Source organism: Dreissena polymorpha, chromosome 5, assembly GCF_020536995.1.
Source record: "Dreissena polymorpha isolate Duluth1 chromosome 5, UMN_Dpol_1.0, whole genome shotgun sequence".
Classification (NCBI taxonomy): Eukaryota; Metazoa; Mollusca; class Bivalvia; order Myida; family Dreissenidae; genus Dreissena; species Dreissena polymorpha.
This window is the reverse complement of record NC_068359.1, coordinates 96,010,263-96,036,865: the sequence shown is the minus strand read 5'-3', so window position 1 is coordinate 96,036,865 and position 26,603 is coordinate 96,010,263. Positions and strand designations below refer to the sequence as shown.

General features: G+C 34.5%; 1 protein-coding gene and 1 pseudogene across 1 annotated transcript; one reads left to right on the top strand and one right to left on the bottom strand.

The window, feature by feature from the left end:
* Positions 1 to 6,081: 6,081 nt before the first annotated feature.
* On the top strand, positions 6,082 to 13,374 carry LOC127881550 (uncharacterized). The gene is made up of 7 exons (XM_052429534.1): positions 6,082 to 6,187; positions 8,039 to 8,168; positions 8,910 to 9,056; positions 9,761 to 9,928; positions 10,316 to 10,435; positions 11,057 to 11,189; positions 11,433 to 13,374. Exons 1-7 carry the CDS (start codon positions 6,164 to 6,166, stop codon positions 12,202 to 12,204), a joined length of 1,494 nt encoding a protein of 497 aa, XP_052285494.1. The 5' UTR covers positions 6,082 to 6,163; the 3' UTR covers positions 12,205 to 13,374.
* Positions 13,375 to 17,083: 3,709 nt separating this feature from the next.
* LOC127831487 (uncharacterized) lies at positions 17,084 to 25,434 on the bottom strand (annotated as a pseudogene).
* Between the last annotated feature and the right edge of the window lie 1,169 nt (positions 25,435 to 26,603).

Genomic DNA, 26,603 nt, shown 5'->3' with positions numbered 1-26,603 from the left:
TTCTTAGTAAATGTTCATTCATATGTATACAGTTGTTTTCGAGATAATGAGCACCAGTTCTTGCTATGGGAATGAAAAATAGTGTAGAACAATATATGCCACAAATAGCGATTAGTAACACATATATATTTTGAAAGGTGACTATACTGAAAATGAAAAATTATTATGAGTATCTCTATGGTGATCGACACAAGATGTCAAGCCAAATGTAATCAAGTTTTACATTTTCATAATTGTAATAAAATAGCTAAACAAAACAAATGTAATATTTTGTCAGTTTGAACTGGCGTAATAAATTATTGCATGTCCATCTTTATTGGAATTTAAAAGACGTCCAAAACGTTCTGTATGTATTAGCCCAAATAACATATTAGAACATGAGCGTTTCTTGTTAAGGGCAAACAATATTACATGCATGTGCAACTGTAGTGCTTGATAAAGGCTAACGTTATCGATTGGTAATTTCCTTGCCTTAAATGACCTGATCGCCTTAACAATGAAGTAAGTATGGGTAATCGATTGCACAATCAGGAGCTAACGTATTCAATTGCTGAAACGGGGCGAAACAGAAAGTAATATGATGTTTTGACCTATTAGTTAACAGGCTCTTGTCTTACACGTGCGAAAATAAATTACTTAAGAACACAGCACCATTTAAATTTATACTGAAATGTGACTGCATTCCTCGAATAAAGTCATAACTCAACGATAAGTACTTATCACAGATTGTGGTATGTGTTGAAGTTTATCATTAATTGCTTTATATTGATAAATGTAAGCATTGTATCTAAAACGTGCCCCAGTAAAAAACAATAATACAATTAAGAAAAAAAAGTAACCTTCTACTGGACTGGAACCACTGACCCCTGGAGTATCGTCTATACCACTAGGCCATCCGCGCTTACACAATGAGTGATGAATTTTGTACTATATATAAGTCGTCGTATCACAAAATATAACGACAACTGCAAAACTCTCCAAATTATTCAATCGTTTCGCTTTGAAACGCTTTATAATTTTTTGGTTTTAAATCGTCAAAAGATGCATAAAGTGGATATTTTAGAGCATGGTAAACGTTCAGTATTACTGTTTACTCACAAATATCATAAATAAAACGAACATGCGTAAATCTAAAAAAAAAATTATTTATTTTGTCAATTTACCGAAAGTTAAAAAGGCCCCTACACAATATGACAGAACGGTCAATTAAAGTCTGTATTTGTTCACTGATCATATAGTACGGGTTATGTGATTCAGAAATTTAAAACGGTGTGTACGTTTGTACAAAAAACACGTTCAACACTATAAACCGATGTAAAGTTTAATAATCGTCCACTGAAGCGTTCATTTCACTTTACCCACTTCATGTTACACAATGAACAAAACATCCGTGTTTAAGTTCTCTCATTATAAATATGGGGATACACCATAACTAAACCGCAAGTTTAAATAACCATGTCAGCAATCGTGTATCAAAATAGTTGAAATGGCGACTTTGGTACCAGTATATGTGTTTTGGATCCTTATTTATATATACCTGTTAACAGAAGGTAATTCATATTGTATAATTTAATTATATTGCTGCTCTTGTGTTTGTTTGTTTTTATTCGCGAAATTATTTTAGTGTAAATAATTACACTGTTTTTCACTAATTTATTTAGATTGAAAAACATAAAAAAACTTACACTGAGTTTATCGATAAAAAAGTGAATTTGTGGATTCTTTTGCACTCTATCTACCCACAAAATAGCGCTGTCAATTCATCTCGATGGACGGCACACGCTTACATCCATTTTGTATGCGCATGCTCTTTACACGGTCGACATTGACATCAATTAATAACGAGATTACTTATTCGTTGAGTGGTTATAATACCCTTCTGCATCCGTGGAGTACCTAAACAGGTGTAGTTGAAAGTCGGCATATAAAATTAGGAAAACGTCTACGTCATAAATGTTCTGTAGTGTCAGAATTGCCTGTCATAGATTTTAAGAACATTGCAACTTCAAACGTAAAGTTGTGTTCAACTGATGCGGATATTACACAGATAAAACTTGATCTGTATTTATTAAAACACTTGAATGCATATTGCTAATTTAAGTAACCGCATAAAACAACGTTTATCCGAGAATATAAGTTGAAGAGTTGCTACAACACCGTCAATATTAGGCCAACCCCAGGGATGTTTAAATAGTTCAATATAAAGATTAAAACTCTAGCTGTTGGAGCAGTATAGCATTCTTATTATATACAATCTGTTGGTCTTTTATTTAAGGCAAGTGACCACTTGCATGTTTTAAGCCTTTTAGCATTTATCATGACCCTTACACTATGGCAACAACTAACCAACCGAAGGGCGGGCAGACATATCGGCATATGTGGAAAACACACACTCACAAAAAACTTAATATTAACAATCGTATCATATAATATTTTGACAAGATAATGTTACAAGTAATCTGTTAATCTGGCTTGGTACTTGGCAGGCTACCAATAAGGCGTAAGCTTGCAGCACAAAACACTGTTCTTTTGAAAATAGTATCTTTCCGTGTTGAGATAACTTCCTCATTTTTACTATTTTCAATATGTTTTAGGAAGTCATAATTTCTAACAAGAATACAAATTATTCGATCGTTCTCTTGAGTATACTATGCTCTTATATTGATCATATATGAAAAATGAAAGCGTGCACGAAAAGAAACTAGCAAACAACGCCTTATTATAATGTTCTTTACGCACATATCGGCAATCAAAGGTGAATCATACGCATTAAAAATGGACAAACATGTCTTCCAAAAAGTGTGTATGCAGCTAAATGTTAGGAAGCTACGTAAGTTTGATCCAATGAGACTGCACGGTATAACTATTATGTATCAACGGTTATTTTACATTCTTATATCAATCAAAGTCATAGTGTATACAGATATAAAATTGCGACTTAATTCAAATACGGAACACAAAGCGTATTTGATTTATTCTACGTAATTTGGTGTATACAATGTGTGTCTAAAATGGTATGGAGCGCACCTAAACAGGTATTATGTGAGGACACGGTGTGTTTACTAACACCCACTCGTGTGTATCTTACACGCCATACGAACGTTGAAATGAATTCATTATAACAGCTGCAATTTCTAGTGATGTACTTGTGTATTAAATACCGCTTTCGGATTGCTATTGTGCATAAGGGAAATACCTGAATATCCGTTCTAAACCTCACCTGTCCGGTATTTAGACTAGAAAAAAACAACTCCTAAGGCATTCAAACCGGGTCATATAATGAGAAGCGCGTGTTACGGTTTTAATAATGCTTAATACATTGCCAGTTATATATTGCATAGCAATTGCATCGTTTGCTTTAGCAGTCCCTTGCGTTACTACGTAGGTAATGTGTATATAATGCTCAAAGTGATACTTTAACATAAATGACATATGTAAAAAAACAAACTTTGTTGGACATGAAGTGACAATATAAGTGTTCGTTTTCCACATTGTTTACCTTTTATGTTTAGTATTAATCAAGCATTACCTATCTGTTAAATATGATAAACACATGTAACTGTTTACACAATGTTAGTCCTTACGCTCACGGAAGCATTTATATAACTTGACCTTTTCGCGAGACACCACTAACTAAACTTCCGTGTTACAAGTTTTATATTTCTTATTTATGGGTTTTCAAAGTCATTATGGCATGATTACGAATGTAAACCATCAAATATTAAGATCGTTGAAATGGCTTTTCATCAACAGTTAGCTTTGTTTGGAATATGCCTGTATTTATATTTAGAAGGTACGAAATAAAACATTCGTAGGTTCACTTTAATGTTGTTAAATCTGCAAAAAAACATGATTGGCAGTTACACTCTATAATAGAGTAACTAAATAGTATATCTAACAATTTGTGAAATTTAATTGTTAGGGATACAAGATGTTTTATCTCAAGCAAAAAGGAAAGTACTTTATGAAAGATCACTTTTAACCATAATAATCATTCTTCCCAAAAGTAATGAACATGTGCTTGGTTATATTATTTTCTTTTACGAGTGCCACGCAATGTATCAAACTTCTTAAGATAGATCTAACTTTTTCAATGCCTTCTTTTAAAATACTTTGTAAATAATTAAATATAAATGCATAATGTATTCAACAATTAACGAATTTACTCAATTTATCTTGAGGTAGTTCTCATCACTAGTAAGTCATTTGAACAAAACATATCATTTTGTAAGTAATTACCAAGTATTATATAAGTTTGGTTAAATCATCTTACTCGTTGTTTTATTCACCTATAGTTTGACTGCACCACCAATGACATTTATATTATTGTGTGTTTTTTACAAAATATCAATGCAATAAAGAAGACAAATTAAACGTCAATACATTATTAGGAGATTAATTTTCGATCGCAAATCTTTTATTTATCTCAAACTACCGATTGCCATTACAATACAATAAAATACATACACTACGGCATTAAACATAAAATAATGATTACATTAGAGGTCACCAACTTTGAACGGTCAATACAAAGAGTTGGGTGATAAAATCGGTTTGAAAGGTCGTCGAACCCTGCACTTATCGCAAAAATGATCTCACAACAGGAAACCAACCAAGTCATACCATATAGATTACACAACATATAACATAATATGTTATTTACAAAAAAAAAAGATTTGGGTTTCCATATTAGAATTGTCGCTGCGAAGACGCATTTGGAGCTTTAATGGGTTGATGGAGTGACTTACTTCACACTAAGCCCGTACTCAAGCCTGGTTTATGTTGTTTCTTGTTTGATTATGTGCGTCAACTATTGGATGATGATTAAACGCTTTCCGTGGGAAGAATTCTGATTGTTGTCCTATGTAACAACTTTTTGCGAGAGATGTATTACATTACGTGGCACGTGAAGGCTCGTTGTTTGCGTACAGAAGCCATAAAGAACGATTTTAAAATAAATTTTGGTAAAACATAACTATTGTTTATTTAAAAGCGTTCCGTTCTTACATGAATCCACATACACAGTTATAACATGATGCGGCTTTATTGTATATCATGTTTATCAAGTAATCATAAGATTGATTTACAATAGCGACAAAGCCGGTACTCAAATTCATCAGTTTACAGTCATGATAAGTAAAGACCATTTAATATGAATTTACGAACGTTTCAATTGCCAATTACCAGAATACGAACCGGTAAAACTAATGAATAAATGCATTAAATTACTTACAATGAGAACTGCGAAATTTAAGTATGTTTTCTTGTTGTCGCTGTTTTTCTTCCTAGATGCGTTTAACTACTCAAAGGTTGTTTCGCTGCATTAATCAGAGTGTCTAATAAGCGCAATGACACTATCAGAATAAGTTTTTCGATCAAACAGTATGCCAATTATACGAATGCCTCTGTAAGAAAAAAAAATGTGGTCTTTTCATTTCTACATTACGTTAGTTTACATAATTTTCTTTTAAAATTTGTTCTCTCGAATAAGGAAATGCATATTTGCAGTTTTTTATTTAATGCAATACATACGGACCTCTTCATGTCCCCGAATGTATTTCAGGGTCGGGTTATTTCATCTCCTCGACGGCAACGACCTGGCAAAATGCTGATAAAGAATGTGATCTTGTACAACCAGAACTTAAGTATGATGAAAACGATATTGTTGAGCTCGCTAGACAATATGATAAACACGAAACTATTTCTGCGGAAGGTGTTTGGATAGGATATTTCAAGGCATTTACAAATTTTGAGTTTAAAGGTAAACATCTTTAATATATCGTGGTTTAACTATCTATCTTTTTCAGGGAATCCATGTTTTACAGGTTTTTGTATTACTATAAAACTGTTTTCAGCTGATCAGACAACAAGTATGCACTCCCCTTATATACTCTGATCTCATATAAAGAATATAGTCTAAGTACCAAATAATCTAAGTACCACATCACCTAGAGCAACCTATTTCTTTTGGTATATTTTTCGAAAACAACATATAACTATCGTCAATGCATCTTTCCTAACATGCCATATCTTAAATACTAGATTTTCATTCAAAACGTCATTGTATTGCATTTTAGGTTGCGGGTCGTGGTGGTCGCGGTATCCCAATACGCACACCGTGTCCAGTCTGGCCAGTTGTCATCATATCTGCCGTGGAACCAATATGTGGATGATCGGTTACGATACGGTAATGGACAGTTTCTTATTTTCAAATGTAGTTATCGATGCTGTATTAATTGTATGTGTTGCAAATCTGGATAATTGCAATCAAACGGTTGGATTGAAGACTGATGTTTTAAGTCGCTGTGGTATTTAACTCACGCGTCAATTTTGGCACGCATGTTGGACGCGAATTTCGTTTGTGATTAATTGTGGGCTAGGTGTTCGGTTCGTCTAGCCATCAGACCAGTTACAATACCGAATGCTTTGCATTAACAGTTTCAAGGCGGTAATACCCGTGTCGATCATATTTTATGTTTTATAGTTGCTTCGTAGATATGAAACGTTCTTTTGATTCTAAATATTTAAATGCACTATGGTTAAAGTTATATAGGCTCAATTTGGACGGCAAAATGTTGCGCATTATACGCAGTATGTATCAATCGGTCAGAGCATACGTAAGACACTTTATCACATAATCGGAGTCATTAATATAGCAATCGGACAGGAGGAGATAACATTGCCGATACCTTTACTCTTTTAATGCGGGAATGAATATACAAAACATATGTTTAAATCTACCTTTGTTTGCAGACGATATGATGAAACGACGGAAGACCTACACATGTCTATTGTTCGTTTATATGAATATTGTCATTCCTGGGGTTTGCAAGTTTACATAAAAAAAATCCGTAAATAAGGAAACTTAATGAGCGGTGGGTATATTGTTACGAAAACATATACATTGCGAACGACTTTATATACCTGGGCGTAACTCTTAATTATGCTCGATTGTTCATTGTCGGCTCGGGTACGACTTTAATGTACCCCAGGTACTCTAAAGTTAACGCCAATGTATTGCAAATATACTTAAACGTATTCGAGAATACTAATGCTATATTGGTCGTTGTCGACTCAATTATTTTAAATTAATTATGTTCACATGTTGGTCAATATTATAAAATATTATCGAAACTTTAAAGCATGTTGAGGCAGGTTTTGTTCAAAGAGAATGTTGTTTTGTAATGTTCTACGACATCGGATTTAGGGCGTGAAAAAAACTCGGGTACAGTATAATATTGACCGTTTAAGTATATTTTCCGTAACCGGAATACAAAGCAGTATACTTAAGAGTACACTACTTTGTAGGACCACATTCTGAACCTACATACCAAATGTTTATTCGATATTTATCGAAAATGTTCATCCAACATCCCGGACAGGACCGATTGTTATCAAAATAGTATTAGTAAAACCAAATTAGTAGAAGGCGACTGAATGATGTTACATGACAAATATAACACATATCTTGAATGTTTAAAGAAGATGTTTCAAGTATTTCACTAGATAATTTGCTAAAGATTTATTCTATGGCGTTGACAGTTTTTAGTTCAGGCGCATGCTTTGAAATTGTGTGAAGGACAACTATCAGATGTAACGTACACAATAACGCAGCTTTATGGCTTGTGTTTCGAGTGGAGAACCTTTTTCCATGTATTTTTTAAAAGTCTATAATCGACATAATATATGTATATCACTGTGTAGTCTGGTCACTTTCGTGACAGATTTCATAGGAGAATATTTGTTGTCATTAGTAAGTCTGAAAGTCTATATAAATCATTACACTTCTGTGGCGTGGTCAGTTTTACCCTAGGGTCCTGATTTGAACAATCTCACTACAAGATCGCTAGACGAAGTTTTACACGCCATATTTGTTACCTATGACCCCTGCGATGTTTTATGTGAAATGCATAAGACGTATATGTATCAGTATGCAAGTTAATGTAGCAAGCTTTGAACTGATATCTTGAATACCAAATTCTCTTTATTGACGCGATCATTTGTATATATTTATAATTAAATCGACATATTTTTACAGATACAAAAATGTGTTTGCACTAACGCACAGACTTCTCTGACAAACAATGGTTGCACAGTATGTGACGATATCATTTGTGGCCCTGGCCCTGGCCGGTATATTGCTGTAGCTGTTTATAGCGTTTTGACCGGTAACTATTTGATGTACTAAAGTCAAGTGTTGGAAAAATGTAATACACATGAATTGGTATTTAAAATAGCAAAACAATCTTTTTTTTAAGAATATTATAATAACATACTAAAAATATGATGTATATTTATAAATATGCCTTGCACCAAATATATAAAAGTATACCAACAGTAGTTGTAGTAGTTGTTGTCGTCGTCGTAGTAGTCGTCGTCGTAGTACTCATCGTCGTCGTCGCCATCGCCATCGTCGTCGTCATAGAAGTAGCATTAGTAGTAGCAGAAGTAGTAGTATTAGTAGTATTAGTAGTAGTAGTAGTAGTAGTAGTATTAGTAGTAGTAGTAGTAGTAGAAGTAGTAGTAGTAGTAGTAGTATTAGTAGTAGTCGTAGCAGTAGTAGTAGTCGTAGTAGAAGTAGTAGCAGTAGCAGTAGTAGTAGTAGTAGTAGTAGTAGTAGTAGTTGTTGTTGTAGTAGTAGTAGTAGTAGTAGTAGTAGAAGTAGTAGTAGTAGTAGTAGAAGTAGTAGTAGTAGTAGTAGTAGTAGTAGTAGTAGTAGTAGTAGTAGTAGTAGTAGTAGTAGTAGTAGTAGTAGTAGTAGTAGTAGTAGTAGAAGTAGTAGTAGTAGTCGTAGTAGTAGTCGTAGTAGTAGAATTACATTTGTTTTTGTTGTTGTTGTAGAAGTTGTAGTTGTAGTAGTGGTCGTAGTTTTAGCAATTTCATTTTATTTATTTTTATTTCAATTTCAGATGTTTCTGTAGAGAGTAGAGATTCCAATAATACCGATTATTTATGCCAAGCATCCCCATCCAGCTCTAACCAATCAGTTTGGGTGATGTGTGAAGATGTTACACGCCTAAATTATAAAAGGAATGTATGGTGCAGAAGTTCTGCAGGTAAATAGTATGTTTGTACCTCGACTTTACTAAAGGCTTTTAAAATATGTTGAAAATACTTTTGCTTTAATAAGTGGAAAGAACCTGCCTGTGTATCGTATTTGCACGAAGATGTTAGCAATTCTTAGCAATAGATCACGCTCAGTCAATAAGTGCAGATGATCTAAGTAAATTATACTTTGAAGTCATATAAATCAGTATGCAATCAGGTTTGATTGACAGCCTTGATACATATGTTGCTTTCTCGAAAAACGTGGTCACATAAGGTTGAGGTAGTTTTTTATCCGTGTGTTCAGGTCTACAAATTGAAAACTCTTTTGCTTTGGAATACCAGTGTAACATTGTTATCATATGTGTTAACATTTTACTTAAAATATTAATGTTTTTAAGCAAGTAGCAGTTTAAGGCAAATACGTGTAAGCAGCATCGTGACTCTATTGTTTTCAATCTTATTAAATATCGGTATTCGATGTACAATAATTTAAATTCAAATCTCGCCGTAATTTCATATTTATAACACCAAACCTCTTTTGCTTAACCCAATTTGCGGGCGACAGGGAATACTAGTATGATTCTTTAGCTATGTTCCTTACTCTTTTTGTATACTGGCCCTACGGGAAATGTGATAATGGTACGTATGCATCGGTTTCAACAAAATATCCGACGCTAATTACTCGATTGTAAAACATATGCACTCATTTTAGGGAAGCCATATATTTCGATTACGACATTTACTAACTGGGATGCGGCTAATGATCACTGCGCAGATAAATTTCACTACCCATCGTCCGCCGAAGGTTATAGTGGAAACAGCAATACAAAGTTGGCGTTTACAAATATTCGTCGAGAGTGGACTCTGCACACAGCGAAAAGTGTGTTGTTGTACTGGTAGATTTAACGTTTTATGATGATGCTTTCAAAGGAAGATACATATACCAAATTATTTCGTTGCGTCTCAAAACCGTAAAATACGTTAATCCTTTGTATTGAACATTTCAATACGGTTTCTGCATTTTTAACATTTTGTTATAAATTAGTTGCGTGTTGTAAATATTTCCATGTATTGTTTTGGTTTGTTCTAAATTTCATATATTTCATTGTTGTGGCATTCATATTATTCAATTGTTTCTTTTTATATAGAGCAACCGTTTTAATGTGTCTATATATATAAACGTTTATATTAACTCGAATTAATGATGATAATAACTGTCAGTGGGTACGTAAACAACTCTACATTTTTATTTAAAATCATTTACTAGGTAGGTTCAGTGGTCCACGAATGTTTGCCTACATAACAAACGGATCAACAGAGATAAAGTTTTCTAGCAGTTCAAAGGAGGACAGGAAGTACTTCTTATGCGATGGGACTCGACCAATAGGTAAGACACACCGTCTGCAAAAGCGGACGCAAACGATTACACATATGTCCACCGAACATAGCAAAGTTTAAAGCAATAGTACTGATACTGAAACTATCTAACCTGCATCCCCCGGACATGGTTTAAATTTATGACGAACGACGATACAAATAAAAATAGGAAAACAAGAATTATTGCTCGTGTGCATTTCACGCCACACAAAATGATATATGTGCATGCATCGAATTGATACCTTGTTCTCCAGACAAGACGGCCAGGCTGCGAGAAGAAATAACAAACATATTAAATAATATTAAATGTGTCTGTTCGAAGGCATAAATTTGAGCATACACATATGGCTATATAATATACTTATAGTAAACATTTATATAGAACAGAAGATAATTTACTTTAAAATGTAAATTTAAAACGTCACGTGAATAGATCTAACGTGAGATTCCACCGTCACCTAATATTTATTAATGCAGTATACTTACATATCAATAATCAACGTAAACGAAAAGATCATGTAGCGTATGAGCATATGGCTGAGAACGCATAGACTGCGTTTAAACCGAAATCGTGATGTACACATATGAATGTCGATTTAGATATGTACCTTATTTTATATGATCAATTTAGTCACAACCACGACGTCTACAACACTAGCTTCATCACCGAAAGGATCGTCAACTGCAGCAACAGCAGCAGGAGTTTCAGTTGCAGTCGCACTTGCGGTAGCAGCTGTTTTGATCGTTGTTGGCCTTAGAAAAAAGTAAGTTTGTATGCAGATTCGTGCAGTACTATAACGTTCATGTTTATACTTAAAAAGGCGTTTGATATGACAATAAACAAACATCATCGTTGATGCTGAATCATTAACTATCTCTAAAGATAGTGACGGCTTAAATGATATTTTATTTTATGTGTTATATATTAAGGTATAATTATGAAAGTTTGTTAAAACTTTTCCTACTGCTGATCTTTAAAAAAAAATAATGTATGCATATATTTGAAGAGGGAAATTGTGCTTCGCAATCACAAAGGGTTCGACATATGAAAACACAGACAGCAATCACCACATATCGTTAGCGAGTATAGAATCCAAACCAAACGCATCCTACCCTGAGTCTACACATAACGGTTCCTTTCCCGGACCAGTGTCAAACCATACATATTGTGAACATCATACCAAAACTGGTACGTCTAAGGATCTATGCACCTCAACAGACACAGACGTGGCCTATCAAAACACCAATAGAAACCTGGGACTTGCAGCATCAGAGGTTCACAGCCATTTTGACCTAGAGAAAGACGGATTTGAACACCAGAGACAGGCTATCACGTCCGTTCCAACAGACGTTCATGACTACTTTGTTCTAGAGAAACAGCAATCAGCTTATGGCGATGAAAATGGCGGTCCAAAGAACATATTGCACGCAAATTTCGTTCATGCAAAACAAGGTTTAAGTCGGTCGACTCATGAAATGCCTTCAAACGAAGCTAATCCTTATTTTGTGTTAGAGAAACAGACCACGCTTAACTCAACACCAATAAATACAGCATTTTCACGTGATTTGGCTAACGAAGATAGAGATATGTATCAAGAGATAGATTTGAATGACACATACGCGGCGATTGGTGATTCACGAGATGACAACAACGATTACGATAACACAAACAAGGCATTTAAGCACTCAAAAACGGACTTCTCAGACAACGTATACAACCATCTTAACACTGCTGGCGACGATTATGATCATGTTGGCAAAGTACACAACAAACTTTAAAGCAATAGCAAATGTCTATGACGTTACGTCTAGTGCCGTGCAATTATAAACAAGGCTACGGACAACCAACTTCCCGTATGTTATATCACGAAATTCAGAATGTCATCAAAAAGGCAAAGTGCCAAACTTTATTCGGCATTTTTGAATTAAGGCAGTTTTAACTGCTCCATTTTCCTTCTGTTAAGAAATGAATAAGCATAAATACAATTGTATTGATCGTTAAACAAATTATTAGCTCAAAAGTTCATTAAGTTTGGTATGGATAGGATGAAACTGTAACACTTGAGGGCGTATGCGCCAGTTTAGTTTCACGCAAATTTGTTTTTACTGTAACACCAGTGTTTGCTTTTTCGGATAAAAACAAGATGTTGATAATATAGTATGAAGCCAAGTAAAATTGATTGGACAATCTGTGTTCCCCGAACTGCACAATCAGAATCGGACAATGATCCCATAGACTACACAAACCTTTTGTGTCGCGTACTTGTAACGACAGGGCATGTCTTGAATCGATCGCACTTATATTTCAGCTATTTTCTAGTTGTAATTTTTCAAACAACGGCTAAAGATATCAAATTAACTTTCATCTGGATTTGTTTTAGATTATTTGCTAGCTAAAAGCTTGTTGAGTTAATGCATTAAGATGATTTCCTGTTTATTGTGCTATTCATAAATTGGATGTTACTTGTTGTTACATGATAAATGTTTAATATGCTAGTACTAAACCAGCATTTTCTATTTGTTTACATGTAATAAAACTTTACTTATAAGTTATAATATATTGTGTTGAACAAACTGAATACTTTTCTGCATTATACTTGTTTTCATACATGGTTAATGGGACATAATGCATTGATTCCACAGTTTTTCAAAAGATAACATCACTTTGTTAGTGCATGTACATGTACATAAATATTCTTGTAAGTTTATTACAGTGTTTTATAATTTCTTATTGTGTTACTATTCCTAAACATGCAAATAAGTGATTGAAGTGTTTTTTATCGCAATACATTACCATTTACCTTGTTATATATGTACTCAATACATGTATATATACATCATTTGCATGCTTCTGCTATCGGCTAAGCATAGAGAGACAATCATTTAAATAAGCTCATATGATTACTAATACATCTTTGTTTGTTTTATGTGTTATTGGCATGTGTAAATAAAAAAGTATGGATGATATAACATTTTGCTTGTTTGCATTCAAATCGTTACTATACAGCCACAGTGTATGAAGTTCAGACTGTAACTAATGAATTGCTACAAAATGGACTAGTTGTTAAGTGGCGACAGAATTTCAACTTAGCGACATAAGTTTGCCAAAGAACATTAAAAACTTCGAGATACCTGTATATATGAATCTAATCTAAATTGATCACATCGCATTCTTTTATGTTAAATCAGTTTATGCTAGAATCAACATCTTAAGCAAGCTTAAGTTGAATTGAGACATTTGATGAAACAACCTGTTTTCTGGGTAGGACCAGTACTTGGTGCCTTTAGTGTGATCTAAAGAACACTTCCACTTAAAGGGACCGTCAACCGCGATTGGCGAAAAAAGAAAAATTATAAAATACCATATTATTTACAATTATTTGTTAATATTGATTAAGTATCATGACTGGTATATTACATTACTTGAAAAAAGTTGTCAAGTTTTCAAATTTTCAGTATATTCGGTAATAAATTTTACTGGGTACAGGTACCAGGTAACTAACATTTAACTATAAATAACGCAAGTAGATTGATCATCATCGTCACGTGGTAAACCCAGGCATTCAAATTGTGCATGCGTAGTGAATTGTTTATATTTTATAATATAAAATGATCAATCTACTTGCGTTATTTATAGTTAACTGGTATTTAGAATGCATCACCTGGAAGATTTTGTTTTAAATTACGAAAAGAGATTTAAGTTACTCGCTCCAAACCTAGCTGTCGTCTTCTTTCTCCGACTGTCAGGGTTGTCATTATTTCGTATAGACGATTTCTAAAAACACGGATGTGATGCAAATTGTTTTTCTTATATCCTGCATTGACCGGATCTTATAGAGTATTTTATGTCTATAACAAATCACTTTCGCCCACATTTGTAAAAAGATGTCATTACATTACACAATCAAAATAGCGCCACATGTATACACATTCATGCACATAAAATAAACTACCTTTATTTTCGAAATGAAGGTAAAGTCAAATGTGTGTTAACAAAATGAGGCGGAAAGGGCATTTGTATGACAATTTCCTTCTGATTCTGGCACAGGTGGTTAGCGTGTGGCTATGATATTAATTAGTGAAAACATCATTTTGAATGATACATAATCATATTATAACGAAAAATCAACTTTTCTGAAAAAAAAATTCACTATCAAATATATATAGATAACAAGGTATTCAACTCAAAATCACCCGAAAACAGGGTGCATCGCTTTGAATACCCTGTTATATATATATTTGATAGTGAAAATTTGTTTTTTCAGAAAAAGTTGATTTTTCGTTAAATAATGATTATACATCATTCCAAATGATGTTTTCACTAATAAATATCATAGCCACACGCTAACCACCTGTGGATTCTGGTGGTATGAATTTAATACGCGCTTGAACAAACCGAAAAAAGGAGCGGGCCTGTTTTAACTCGTCGGATAAATGGCAGTAATGGGTTTGCCAAAATAATGATGTCTGGTTAATTATTTGTATACTGCAAAGTTGGCGATTTATTTCTATTACTGTATATACTCTGTCACTAGGCAAAACGTTATAAATAAATTTGAAACAGACATTCTCTCGTCGCAGCAATTTCTGTATCCTATCGTCCGTTCGCGACAACACACGATTTTGTTTCAAAAATAGGAATCATGCTCTCTATATAAATTTCATATCGTGTTGTCAGCGATTGTACACACTAGTCCACTCAAGTTCATTCATGACAGGTCTTTGAATACGATTCTTATAACATATAGCATACGGATATTTCACGTATACTAAACGTGATGAATTTCAAAAGACGTCCTTTTGTAAAAAAATAAGCGACGAACTCATCCGCTTAACTTTATAACTATCCAATATGTCAATCCCGAAGCTCAGATATTAAACTTTTATGTTAATCAATGTAAAGTATAAATATAATTTTAATCATGTGACATGTGCCGCATTTATACAATAAAAATTGCCAATTTAGATTTTAATCAGCCTCAAATAACCTACGAACATATCCAGGTTGTTAAATTCCTATTGACAAAACGGACATGTTGACTCAAACCGTATATACTTCATGTAACGAAGCATATAATTAAACTGTTATTAGCTCGAAGGGAAGCAACAATATATAACATAGTTTTAGGCAACACAATCTAACGAAGTCGATTGCTTCCCTTTTAGTTTAAACGTATTTATTTTAGCTCGATTGCGGCGAAAGCCTAAGGCTTATATTAACGCTCTATAGTCCGTTTCCTGTGCCTAGAACCAGTACTTGGTGTCTATGGGGGAGATCTAAAGAACGCTCCCTCGGTGGGGATCGAACCCGTGACCTCCCGGTCGCTAGGCGGACACCAGACTTCCCTGTTTAATATCGGGTGAGATTAAATGGAAATTCGTGAAGAAAACGTCACATGTAGTAAAATGCTATATATTCTGCAGATATATTTTGGAAAGAAAAAAGTTTAAGATGTCGAATTAATGTATGATTTAATGAATAATTCTGTGCTTTATAAGAGTATCTACTTTGGCAGAGATGAGACGCAGTTTCTAAAAAATAGCTTGCTAATCTTGATCATATTTTCATTCCGTTTGCTGTTGCTATTGTCGTTTTTGATTATGCTGGAGGTAGTGGTATGTGTAGTTGTTGTAGCAAAGTTATTTTAATGCTGACAATCAAAGTACATCTCCGAAAGACCTACCTTATAGTAGGTATAAAAACATTTGTTTACACTAATCCGACCGACCCTAATTATTGTGCCATCCCTGAACATGCTGTTTGTATTCCAGGTTGAGCTTCCGGTCATTTTGCATTTCGCAACATTTCCTTTTCGTTAAATTAACGTTAACGGAGTCGATAAATTAACTTAAATTTTTACATAATTAATAAAAGAAAGTCTACATTTTCCCCTACATTGGTAGGGAATGCTAGATGGAAAACACGTTGTTTTTTCCGTATAGTATTGCATATACAGGGTGCAGGATCACGTGACTTTGTGGGGTTCCCTATTAAACGTTAATGTTTGTTAACACCCCGGTAAGTGGTTCTTTTTTCCAAATAACTTTTTAAGACAATTTATCTTAAGTATTTAAACTAGTGCATAAAGGACAGATTTTTATGCTGCTTGTGGCAATGTGAAATACATCACAATTACTTTATTTAATAAGCATGTGTTCTCGTTAATTTTTTTTATATGTATGCTGCATTCATGTATACGGTTATACTTCACGCAACGTGAAATGTTGTCACCGATTTCAGACTATTCACGGATGTATACTTATATCTTAAGATATCGGCACAAACTGCAAGAAAAACAGTCTTTTTGCACTAAAGATTTGTGCAAATGAATTTCAATAACTTGAGATATTTGCAAAAATAAAGTTCTTAACACTGTGTTTACATTCTTTCCACCCGTTTGTAAACTCCTGAAAACCCCGTTGATTCTGCCCCCAGTATACTATCACCTGTAACAGAAGAGTTTAAGCATAGTCCATGTGGTGTTATTATACTTAATAAAATGACTGAAAACACTGTTATAGCAAATACTAAATACAGTTTATTTATTACACCTTATTATAAAAAAAAGTAAAACATAGTAACAAAATGACAATAAATCATTAATGACGAGTATATTGGATAAAATAAAAGAAAATCATGTACACTGTAACACACACAAAAAACATAACATAGCGATGAACATGGCTTTCATTGACGCATATAAGTCTGACAGTTCAATTAGACTGTATTTGTTTGTCTCATTGTTTTGATTCTCTCCCGCGAAAATCTTAACTCTGCATCACCAACCTCCAACTATTCCCCTAAAGCAAAATCGATATATTTACCTTCATAATAAAGGAATGTTACACTTTGACAATACTTTCGTCCGAGATTCTAACCCCATTTTCCGTTCGTTAACAGTGTCTGTAGACTAGGAAAATAAATTTAACAACAGAAGCGACGCCAGAAACCGCTAAAAGTACAATTGTAAATATCGTGTTTCTCGCCCCTTCTTCGTAGTTCTTCGACAAACTTTCGGCGAAGGCTACAACCAACACTAAGTACGGAGTGAATGTGTAACGCGAAAACCGATCCAAGAAGAACCAGTCCGTTACTATGGATAGGACAATAATGGCGGACAAAATACCCAGGGCGATGGTACAGGCGTCTTGGTTGCTGATGTCATGAGCGGATCTGAACACGAGAACGAAAGCGAGGTTCAGGTGGGTGCCCACTGTACACCAGGTGGCGTAAATCCCGAGTCCATTCTGTACAAGCATTCGGGTGAGCCACACGTCCGAAAATCGGCTCTGCTTTTCGAGGACTTGCACAGACTGGTCGAGTTTTCGGTAGGAGATGAACATACAAATGTACAAGGTGACGCACATCGTGAACAAAACTGCCAACGCCGCCTCCATGATTTCCCGATCGAACACCACCATCCACACGCAGTTCAATGCCATGTTGATCACATATGTGACCAGAAAAGGGATCGGAAGTAGTACCGGATACGTGTTGTAGGGTCCTTTGTCGGATTTTCTGAAGAGGTTTACAATAGCGTATACGATCCAGAGTGCCTGTCATGTGTAAATGAATTCCCAAATTGAAAAGGTCCAGCCAGCAGGCGTAATCTTGACGTAGTGTTTGTCAGAAATAGCTCCCGTGCTCGATTTGTAGAGCCCTGGAATTAATAATACAGTGAAATTAATTGCGGTTCATTCTGTACTTCATTTTTAAGTATACATATGTAATAAAATAATTAAGTTTTTCAATGTTAAACATATGCCTTTTTCGTGAACAATATGTGAGTTTATTGTTCAATCATGTCAGATAAAAACCCGAAAACAAGCTAGCGAATTATGTGATCTTTCAAGTATGACTACTACATACTAAGGTTCAGGTCGAATTAAAGATTAAAGTGAATCGGATATACAGTCCAACCTGCCCGAGCGACCGCCTGTTAATAGCGACCAACAGTCAATAACGACCACACCGATTTCCTCCTCAACGATTTCACTATATATTGAACCTGCGAATAAAGCCCACCTGTGAACAAAGACCAACGACCACCCTTTTACATTCCCAAATCTCCATTTTGATAGCTTACAACGACCACTGCAATCATAAAAATCAACGATTTTGCAACTTTCAAATAACAAAATGGCTGCCAGGACGCTGCGTAGTCACGTGATACACATCTTACCAGTGGACTCGTCGGTCGCTATGGAGATATTGGCAAGTGACAGTTTATTGCACTCGATAGCAGTTGTTTGTTTATTTAACATACATTGCTAATTGGTAGTCGCCTGCTTCTTTTATGCATTTGACAGTTTGTCAAAAGTGTAAAAATTTGCCTTTGTATTTAAGTGACTCGCGATTAATGTACTAATTGCCGAAAATATCAAAGACAAATTCGGGGCTTTCATAAACTCATTAAGGAAATTAACGGTTTCATATCATTTACGATGCCTATTAAAGACAAACAATTTGATAGTCATTCTATTCTTAAATTTCTCCGTAATAAGACGTTCATAGATTATAGAAAAGTAAATTGTCAGTTCAAGTTAACCATCATGGCTTCCAAGCGTAAGTTCTTGACGTTGGAAGAACGCGTTAAGGTCATTAGTTTGTTAGGTAAAGGACACAGTTGTAGACGAGTGGCTAGTGATCTTGGTGTAGGAAAAACTCAAATTCAGAGCATTCTAAAGCGTAAACATGAGATTATGGACGAATTCGAGGAGAACGTAAACTGTGAAAGTAATGGAATCTTATTCTTTGATGTTTTCAGTCTTATATAAATATCAGATGTCATTTATTGTCCATTAGTGTCAACTTTACTGGTTGTGTAGTAGTGATTCATGTATTTCATGTATAAATGTTTGCTATGTTATGTATATTTTGTACTTTGTTCTTTGTAGAATTACATGTATATATACGTATACATGTATGTCAATAGTTATTTATACAGTATATGATAAATTAAATAAATAATAAAAACATTAGGGAATAGAAATACAACATGTAATTAATATACAAATGTTAAACATAGTTGTGTTTTCAATCCTTTATTTCATTATACATGCATAAGTATTCAAACATTTAAACAATAGAGCACATACATAGATAAGGTACCTGTTAAAAAACTACTAGCATATTTTGCAAAGTTTCGATCGACCCTGCGAATAAAGACCACCTGTGAACAAAGACCACAACGACCAAATCCCTTGAGTGGTCTTTATTGACAGGTTGGACTGTATTTAATAACCGATGTAACTGGATATGACTACAAATTAAATAATTTAATTGATATCATATTCTCTTGAAAGTTAGAAATGCGTTCGGAAATAAGCAATGTAGCCTAAAAAATTAAGATAGTCGTACATTAAGTAATAAACAACGTATCATTAATTCCATCACTCATGTTTAAAGATAAACAAGTCCTCGCGAAATTCCAGCTAAGGCGAAAAGAGTTCTCCCTGAATAGCCTGTGCGGACTCCAGACGCTCATCTGGGACGACACTTTACGTACATGCATTAAGCCCGGTTTTCCTAGAGCCCGAGTCCAAAAAGTTCTCTAAAGACGCTTACCCGTGTTCGAGCCGCCGCTGGCGAGTCCATTGTAGGCGCAGACGACGATGAAGGCACGAGCACCAGAAACGTGAGCACGAGTAAAGACGAAACCATGGTTTGTGTATTGTCCGATTGGATGAAATGACAGCACGTTATGAAACTAATGAAGATTGTGGACCTTAGTTTATGACACGACATGGCGATATACATTGAAGTTTTAAAGCTTTAGCATAATTGAAACGAATGTTTTAATTCTTAAGTATCTAAATTAAAACACACCATAATAAAATATCTTACATAATAAAAAATACATATTTTCAAATCAGCTTTTAAAAAAGCATGATAACGATCGTACTCCTATCCACAGGATTGCTTCTTGTTGTCGCTTGGACTGCCAGTGCGCAACTTCAAACTGACGTGTTTGAGAAAGTTAAAATTCCACCCTGTTCCTTGCAATGTTTAGAAATAGTGTATGCAAGAGACTTGCCGCATCGCATATTGATGTGTAAAAGTGCGTGCCAGTTTTCGATGTTCTATAACATGAGCGGTTATTGCAATCTGTCCACGGATGGCGACACCGAAGAATGTGATGATACTTATGACTTCGATGAGTATGTCTACATTATATAACATTAAAAGTTTCTTTGTATAGAAAATATATAAGAATGTAGTAAGGAGATGTGTTATCAAATAATTGTTCAGGACTAATTGGAGAAATAAGATAATAAATTAAGTTTATTTTGTCATCTGAGTTTTCAAAACATAAACATTTTATTTTGTCCTCTGAAACCTTTTTTAAAATATGTTTTACACGGCAACATAATTACTTTTTATATTTATTTTTGCTCAATGTATATTTTATTCATTGTGTTACATATAATTGTGTTCGGTACAACTGTAATTCGAGTTTAGCATGCACACACATTTTATAAAGAAAATTACGGGTGTGAATAGTATGAAAGTAAACAATATAAATATCTTTTATTGGGGTTGTTTAGCTTAATACGGGAAGACTGTCTCCCTTTCTCCTAGGCGCCACAGACACACATCAAGAAGGTAGCAAACGCACAACAAACGACCTGGTTTCAAGCACAGCGAATCTGCCGCAAATGTGTATGTCAACTGCCCGTAATTAACGCCATCACGAGCCTAGCCGCGCTCAACTGAAAGGCAAGAACCTCTGGCTAGGTGCCCGAAAATTGCGGTCGGTGTGGACCTGGCTATCTGGAGCCTTGCTAACCGCTTCCATATCTGAAAATCAGGACGGGATGTGCTTGCTTTATTGGAATAATGTTCTACACGACCATCCATGTAGATATATTTTACCGGTGAACGAAACCCGATGCGAGATTCGTTAATAGCGTAGTTAATAATAGTGTGTTATATTCATAATGTTAGTGTAGATTTCAGTCCTTTTAAAGTAAAGATTTTTATTAGTTTTCTGATTGTGTAAATATATACCATGAGTGTTTGCTATGCTATTGCTGTTGTCTTTTATGTTTTTTGCACAATTTTTGATTTAGGTTTTTAAAAAGTAGTCTTAAAACATCGGTAAGTTAATTAATTTACCTATATTGGGATTACTGGGATTTATCAGTGCTTAGTTACCATACTGATGCAACTAACTGACACCTTCTCTACTTTAATAAGAAGAATGTCGATTATGGCCGTAGGCAGGATTTCGAGACCAACCACCACATAACGCATGTGGTCAGGGCAGGGATCTTACCCAATATTTTTATTCAAGCGCTTGACCAACTGAGCGAACCGGCCCGAGTATATGAGTATATAATTTACGTCTTCAAGATTTTTCTCTACAATTTTTCAGAATGGGTTTTTGCATATCGTCTGTTATTTATATTGGGTATTATTTTGTCATGGCGTCTGAATACAAAACTGAGACATAATTAATACATGAACCTTATTTCTAATTTCCTGAAGAACAGCAGACTCTTATGTTTTAAGTAATATGTGTGTTACGTTTACAATGTTCATGTTAACATAACATGGCGTTCAGTGCACACTATTAATTAGTTGTTAAGTAATAATAGAATGTTGTAAGTATGAGAAAATTATTTTGTTATAACGGTACGTGATTAACACGAGCCTGTAGGACCATCTAGATGTTGATGTTATGCAAATGATATGTGTCACGTGTTTTTGTTAACGTAGCATTGACGGTGATCATTGCTTTGCTAAGTAATAAATTTAGTATTCCGTTTCAAATGGTTTCAACCCCAAACACTTTGAATGGACGGTTTCAGAGTGGTGACGAAAGCTTTGTACAATGTTATGTTTCCGGACATGTTTTAAGAATCATAATGTATTGTATTGGTGAATTATCACTTGGATAACGTAAAAGAATAGCCGTTGGTTTAAACTAACATCTCTCTGGTCGTGTATTATGCCTATATTTTATAAAAAGGTTTAGACGTAAGTTCACTACTTTTTCACACGACGCAGGCTTCAGTCGACCTTGCGAGAGTATTGTTAACCTTTGAAATGTTAACAATCAAAAGTCATCAAATATAACGAGACAGGTGTATACGTAATAATTACAACTAGTGGATTTCATAACACATGACTATTTTTATGATTTTGTTCTATATAGATAATTCATCGCCTACACATGAAGCATTTCTGTTATTTTCTGTGTATGATGTAAGGTGAAATTTCGTGGGTGTATTGATATTAATGAGGAGATGTGCCACGCTTAAGAATCATTCACTTTCTTAAATAAGAGTTATAGCCTTTTGTCGTTTGTGTATGATGTAACTTTTCAGGGCTATATATTTCAGATACGCCACAGGATTTCAATAATGAGAATGGGAAGAAGTGTCATGCACAAGTACCATTAACCTACACTTTCTTTAATAAGAGTTGTTTTGTATGCTGTTATGCTGTTTTCAGGAATATATCTCAGATAGACTACAACATTTCAAAATGAAACTTTATTGCTGTAAAGATACCAATGAGGAGAATTGTAATGCATACAAACAATACCTTTACACTGAATTATTTTTGAAAGAATTCTACCGTATATCAAGGGGTTTGCTCGTATTGATAAACACACTTTAATTCGACGAGTTTGCTTGTAACCATGTATTATAACGCGGTGATAAAAATATATTTGAATGTTTTGTCCAAACGATTGCCAATAGCACCGAAAACATATGTACTCTTTTTAACTCACAGCTGAACATGTATTTCACTCTTTTCTCTTAACATTACAATACATTTGTTGAAAGTTGAGTTATGTTTGATGACATTAATATAATTCCTGAGTTAATTAAATCTTCTCTTGTGATTTATCATGTTTATAAAATACCGAAAGACAATAGCAAATTGGTAACTTGTTCGACGTTTTATGAGCCCTAAAAATTATGAGCAAATAAAAATAAAAGTATTTGTATTGCATGGTTGACTTAAACAAAGGCAAGCATACGACGCAAAATAAAAAAAACATGTGTTGTCCATATTCATTGAACATTTCTTCAAAACATACTCAAAGCGCTATATGGCACATTATAAAATCATCAGACACAGTGGTTGTCCTTGACATAAATCTAAACATGACTTGTTCCTCTCAATAGTTACTACTGTCAAATATGCATGACACAATAAGGGCAATGTATACTGTTGTTGAACAGTTGTATCATTATGTCACTTTGTTTTGGCCTTAGATATGATTTTATTCCACCAAGATTTATCTCATTATATCTTGCAATATTTGTCCTTTCACAACATTTCATAATGTCAAATAATGATGAGAAATTGGGTGAAATATTTGGGTTTTCTTTATGTACGAAATATTGACAAGTATATCAGTAGCGAGTATGCATTAACAACAAAGGGGTTACAATGCTGTTGACACAAGCCTTAGGCTGTATTTGCATTATTTATTATTTGTACCACAACGCTCATTAACGTGTGCATACTTGAATAGTGACTTCTCCAGATTGTAATTCAGCCAATTAGAAATAAACACACATAGAACACTGACCAATGGGATAGATAACTGAGTTTCACGGGGCAGATGTTAGAGGGAAACAAGACAGTTAGCGTTTAGACTTGGAGGTGTATGGATCGAGAAAGATACGATCATGTAGCTATCAGACTGTATTTGTATAACCGAAAATATTAAGTATGTTAGACATTAAATTGGACTAGAAACTGATACATGGTGTTGTTGAATATTTTATCCTGTATTATGCAGAGAAATTAACATAAATAGAGAGGGACCGACTTGTCCCATGCGCGGCACGAGAAAATGGGAGTTAATGCAAAACTCGTCATCTTGGCAATTCGCGCATGACGAGATATCGAATGATAGGCTACATACCGGTAATTTAAGAGTAATGAACATTGTTAGTAACTATGTGTCGTCTATGAACTATGAACGATTACGTGACAATAACATACAAGGTAATATAAAAAACACATCATTAAAAAAACATAAGCAATATAATCCTCTAAGAGATGTGCTTTAAAGATTAAACGTATGTCTTATTGTGTCAAATGTATATGCACCTTTACGGAACAGAACCCATCGCGGTAACGTTGGCAATTTAAAAGTTCGCTTTGAAACATGTCAAGTGACTTCGATGGGTAAATGAATGTTAGTGTTACAAACAGTATATTGTAAAAGTTTTAGAAAATGGATTCCTTATAAGAAGAGAGAATTTGAGGACATGTAAAATGTTTTCATTTACAGACGCTGTTAGAAGCACGCATACTTTAAAGTAAACTGCATTGTTTGCACGATACTTCTTACTTTTCTATACACAAAAAACAAAAACAGAATAATTCGAGGTACACCACCTTATAAACAACACGAAAATAAGTAATACATTCTTCACTATAAGAATGAATATTAATATAAATGCCATAATTGCAGTCTCTTAAAAGTACAAACGGATTCTTCACATTAAAAACACGTAAACCGCCCATCATAGGCTATGTTACAAACGATTACATTCTTGAATAATTTGAAGTTGTTCTAAAACTATCAATCATACTCGCCTTAAATGTTCTCCGGACCATTCCCAGACAGTAGCTATATAACTTATTCCTTCTATCGTTGAATCATGAACAATTATGTTATTAAAAGGCCCCTTGACTCGTCTCTGAATACCGATAAGGTCACAACAAATTGATGAGTTCTTAAGTGGAAAAATAGATTGTGGGAGCGAAATAATTGATTCGTATTTCGCCTTTTTGATATAATCGCATGCGACCTGAGAGCACATTTATATCAAATACTTGATTATAAATTGAACATTTCCGCCAAACACAGTCCACGCTTTATAAATTGTAAATAATGTCCTCTTAATACAATCATTTTATGAACCAGTTTTTGTCCTTGAAGTGTGTTATTGATTGTAAAACCTACCTGTGTCTTGTGCCAATGTAAGGTTTCCAATGTCAGTTATTTCTTTGTTTGTCTCACCAAGTTTCATGATGATCGGACAATAAATGTGGCCTCTAGAGTGTTAACAAGGTTTTACTATAGCCATTAAAAAAAATGCCCCGCCCCCTGGTGACCATGTTTTTCAACCAAACCAAATCATTTTCAAACTCGTTCAATATATAATTAGGATGAATCTTCTGACACAGTTTCACGAAGATCGAACAATAAATGTGGCCTCTATAGTGTTAACAAGGTTTTAAAAAAGCCATATAAAGCCATATAAGGAAAAATGCCCCGCCCCCTGGTTGCAACGGTTTTTAAGCAAACGGAAACATTTTCGAACTTGTCCACGCTATCATTGGGACAAATCTTCTGAACAAGTTTCTTGATGATCGGAGAAAAAATGTGGCCTCTTAGAATGTTTACAAGGTTTGAGTATAGCTATATAAAGAAAAAATACCACGCCCCTTGGCGGCAATAATTCAACCAACTGGAACCATTTTCAAACTCACCACCATATCATTGGGACAAATCTTCTGATCAAGTTTCATGAAGATCGGACAATAAATGTGGCCTATAGTGTTAACAAGGTTTTACTAAAGCCATGTATAGCCATATAAGGAAAAATGCACCGCCACCTGGTGTCCATGTTTTTAAAGCAACCGAAACCATTTTCAAACTTGTCCAAAATATCATTGGGACAAATCTTCAAACCAAGTTCCATGATGATTGGAAACAAGAGGGCCTGAAAGCCCAAGTCGCTCACCTGAGATTTAAAGGAACTGACCTGTTCTGTGCAGCCAAAGATGTCATTAGAACAAATGTTCTAACAAACTGTCATGAATAGTGAACACTATAACGGCGTCCACATTTTTAAACAGACTGGATACATTTTCGTACACATCCCAAATATCATTAAAACAAATATTCTGACCAAGTGTATTAAGATTGGACAATAAATGTGACATAAAGAGTGTTAACAAATTTTGACGATAGCCATATAAGGAAAAATGCCCCGCCCCCTGGTGCCCATGTTTTTCAACAAACTGTTATAATTTTTTTAACTCGTCTAAGATATCATTGGGGCAATTCTTGTGACTAAGTTTCATGAAAATCAGACAAAGTTTTACTATAGCCATATAAGGAAAAATGCACCGCCCCCCTGGTGCCCATGTTTTTCAACAAACCAAAACTAATTGTCAGCTTATCTAAGATATC

Bases quoted from the DNA above. Each gene is read 5' to 3' on its own strand.
- LOC127881550 (XM_052429534.1), top strand. From the start codon at position 6,164: ATGTGGATGATCGGTTACGATACG. The intron at 9,929-10,315 runs GTGTGTTGTTGT...ATCATTTACTAG, and splicing joins GACTCTGCACACAGCGAAAA to GTAGGTTCAGTGGTCCACGA. The intron at 11,190-11,432 runs GTAAGTTTGTAT...ATATATTTGAAG, and splicing joins GTTGTTGGCCTTAGAAAAAA to AGGGAAATTGTGCTTCGCAA.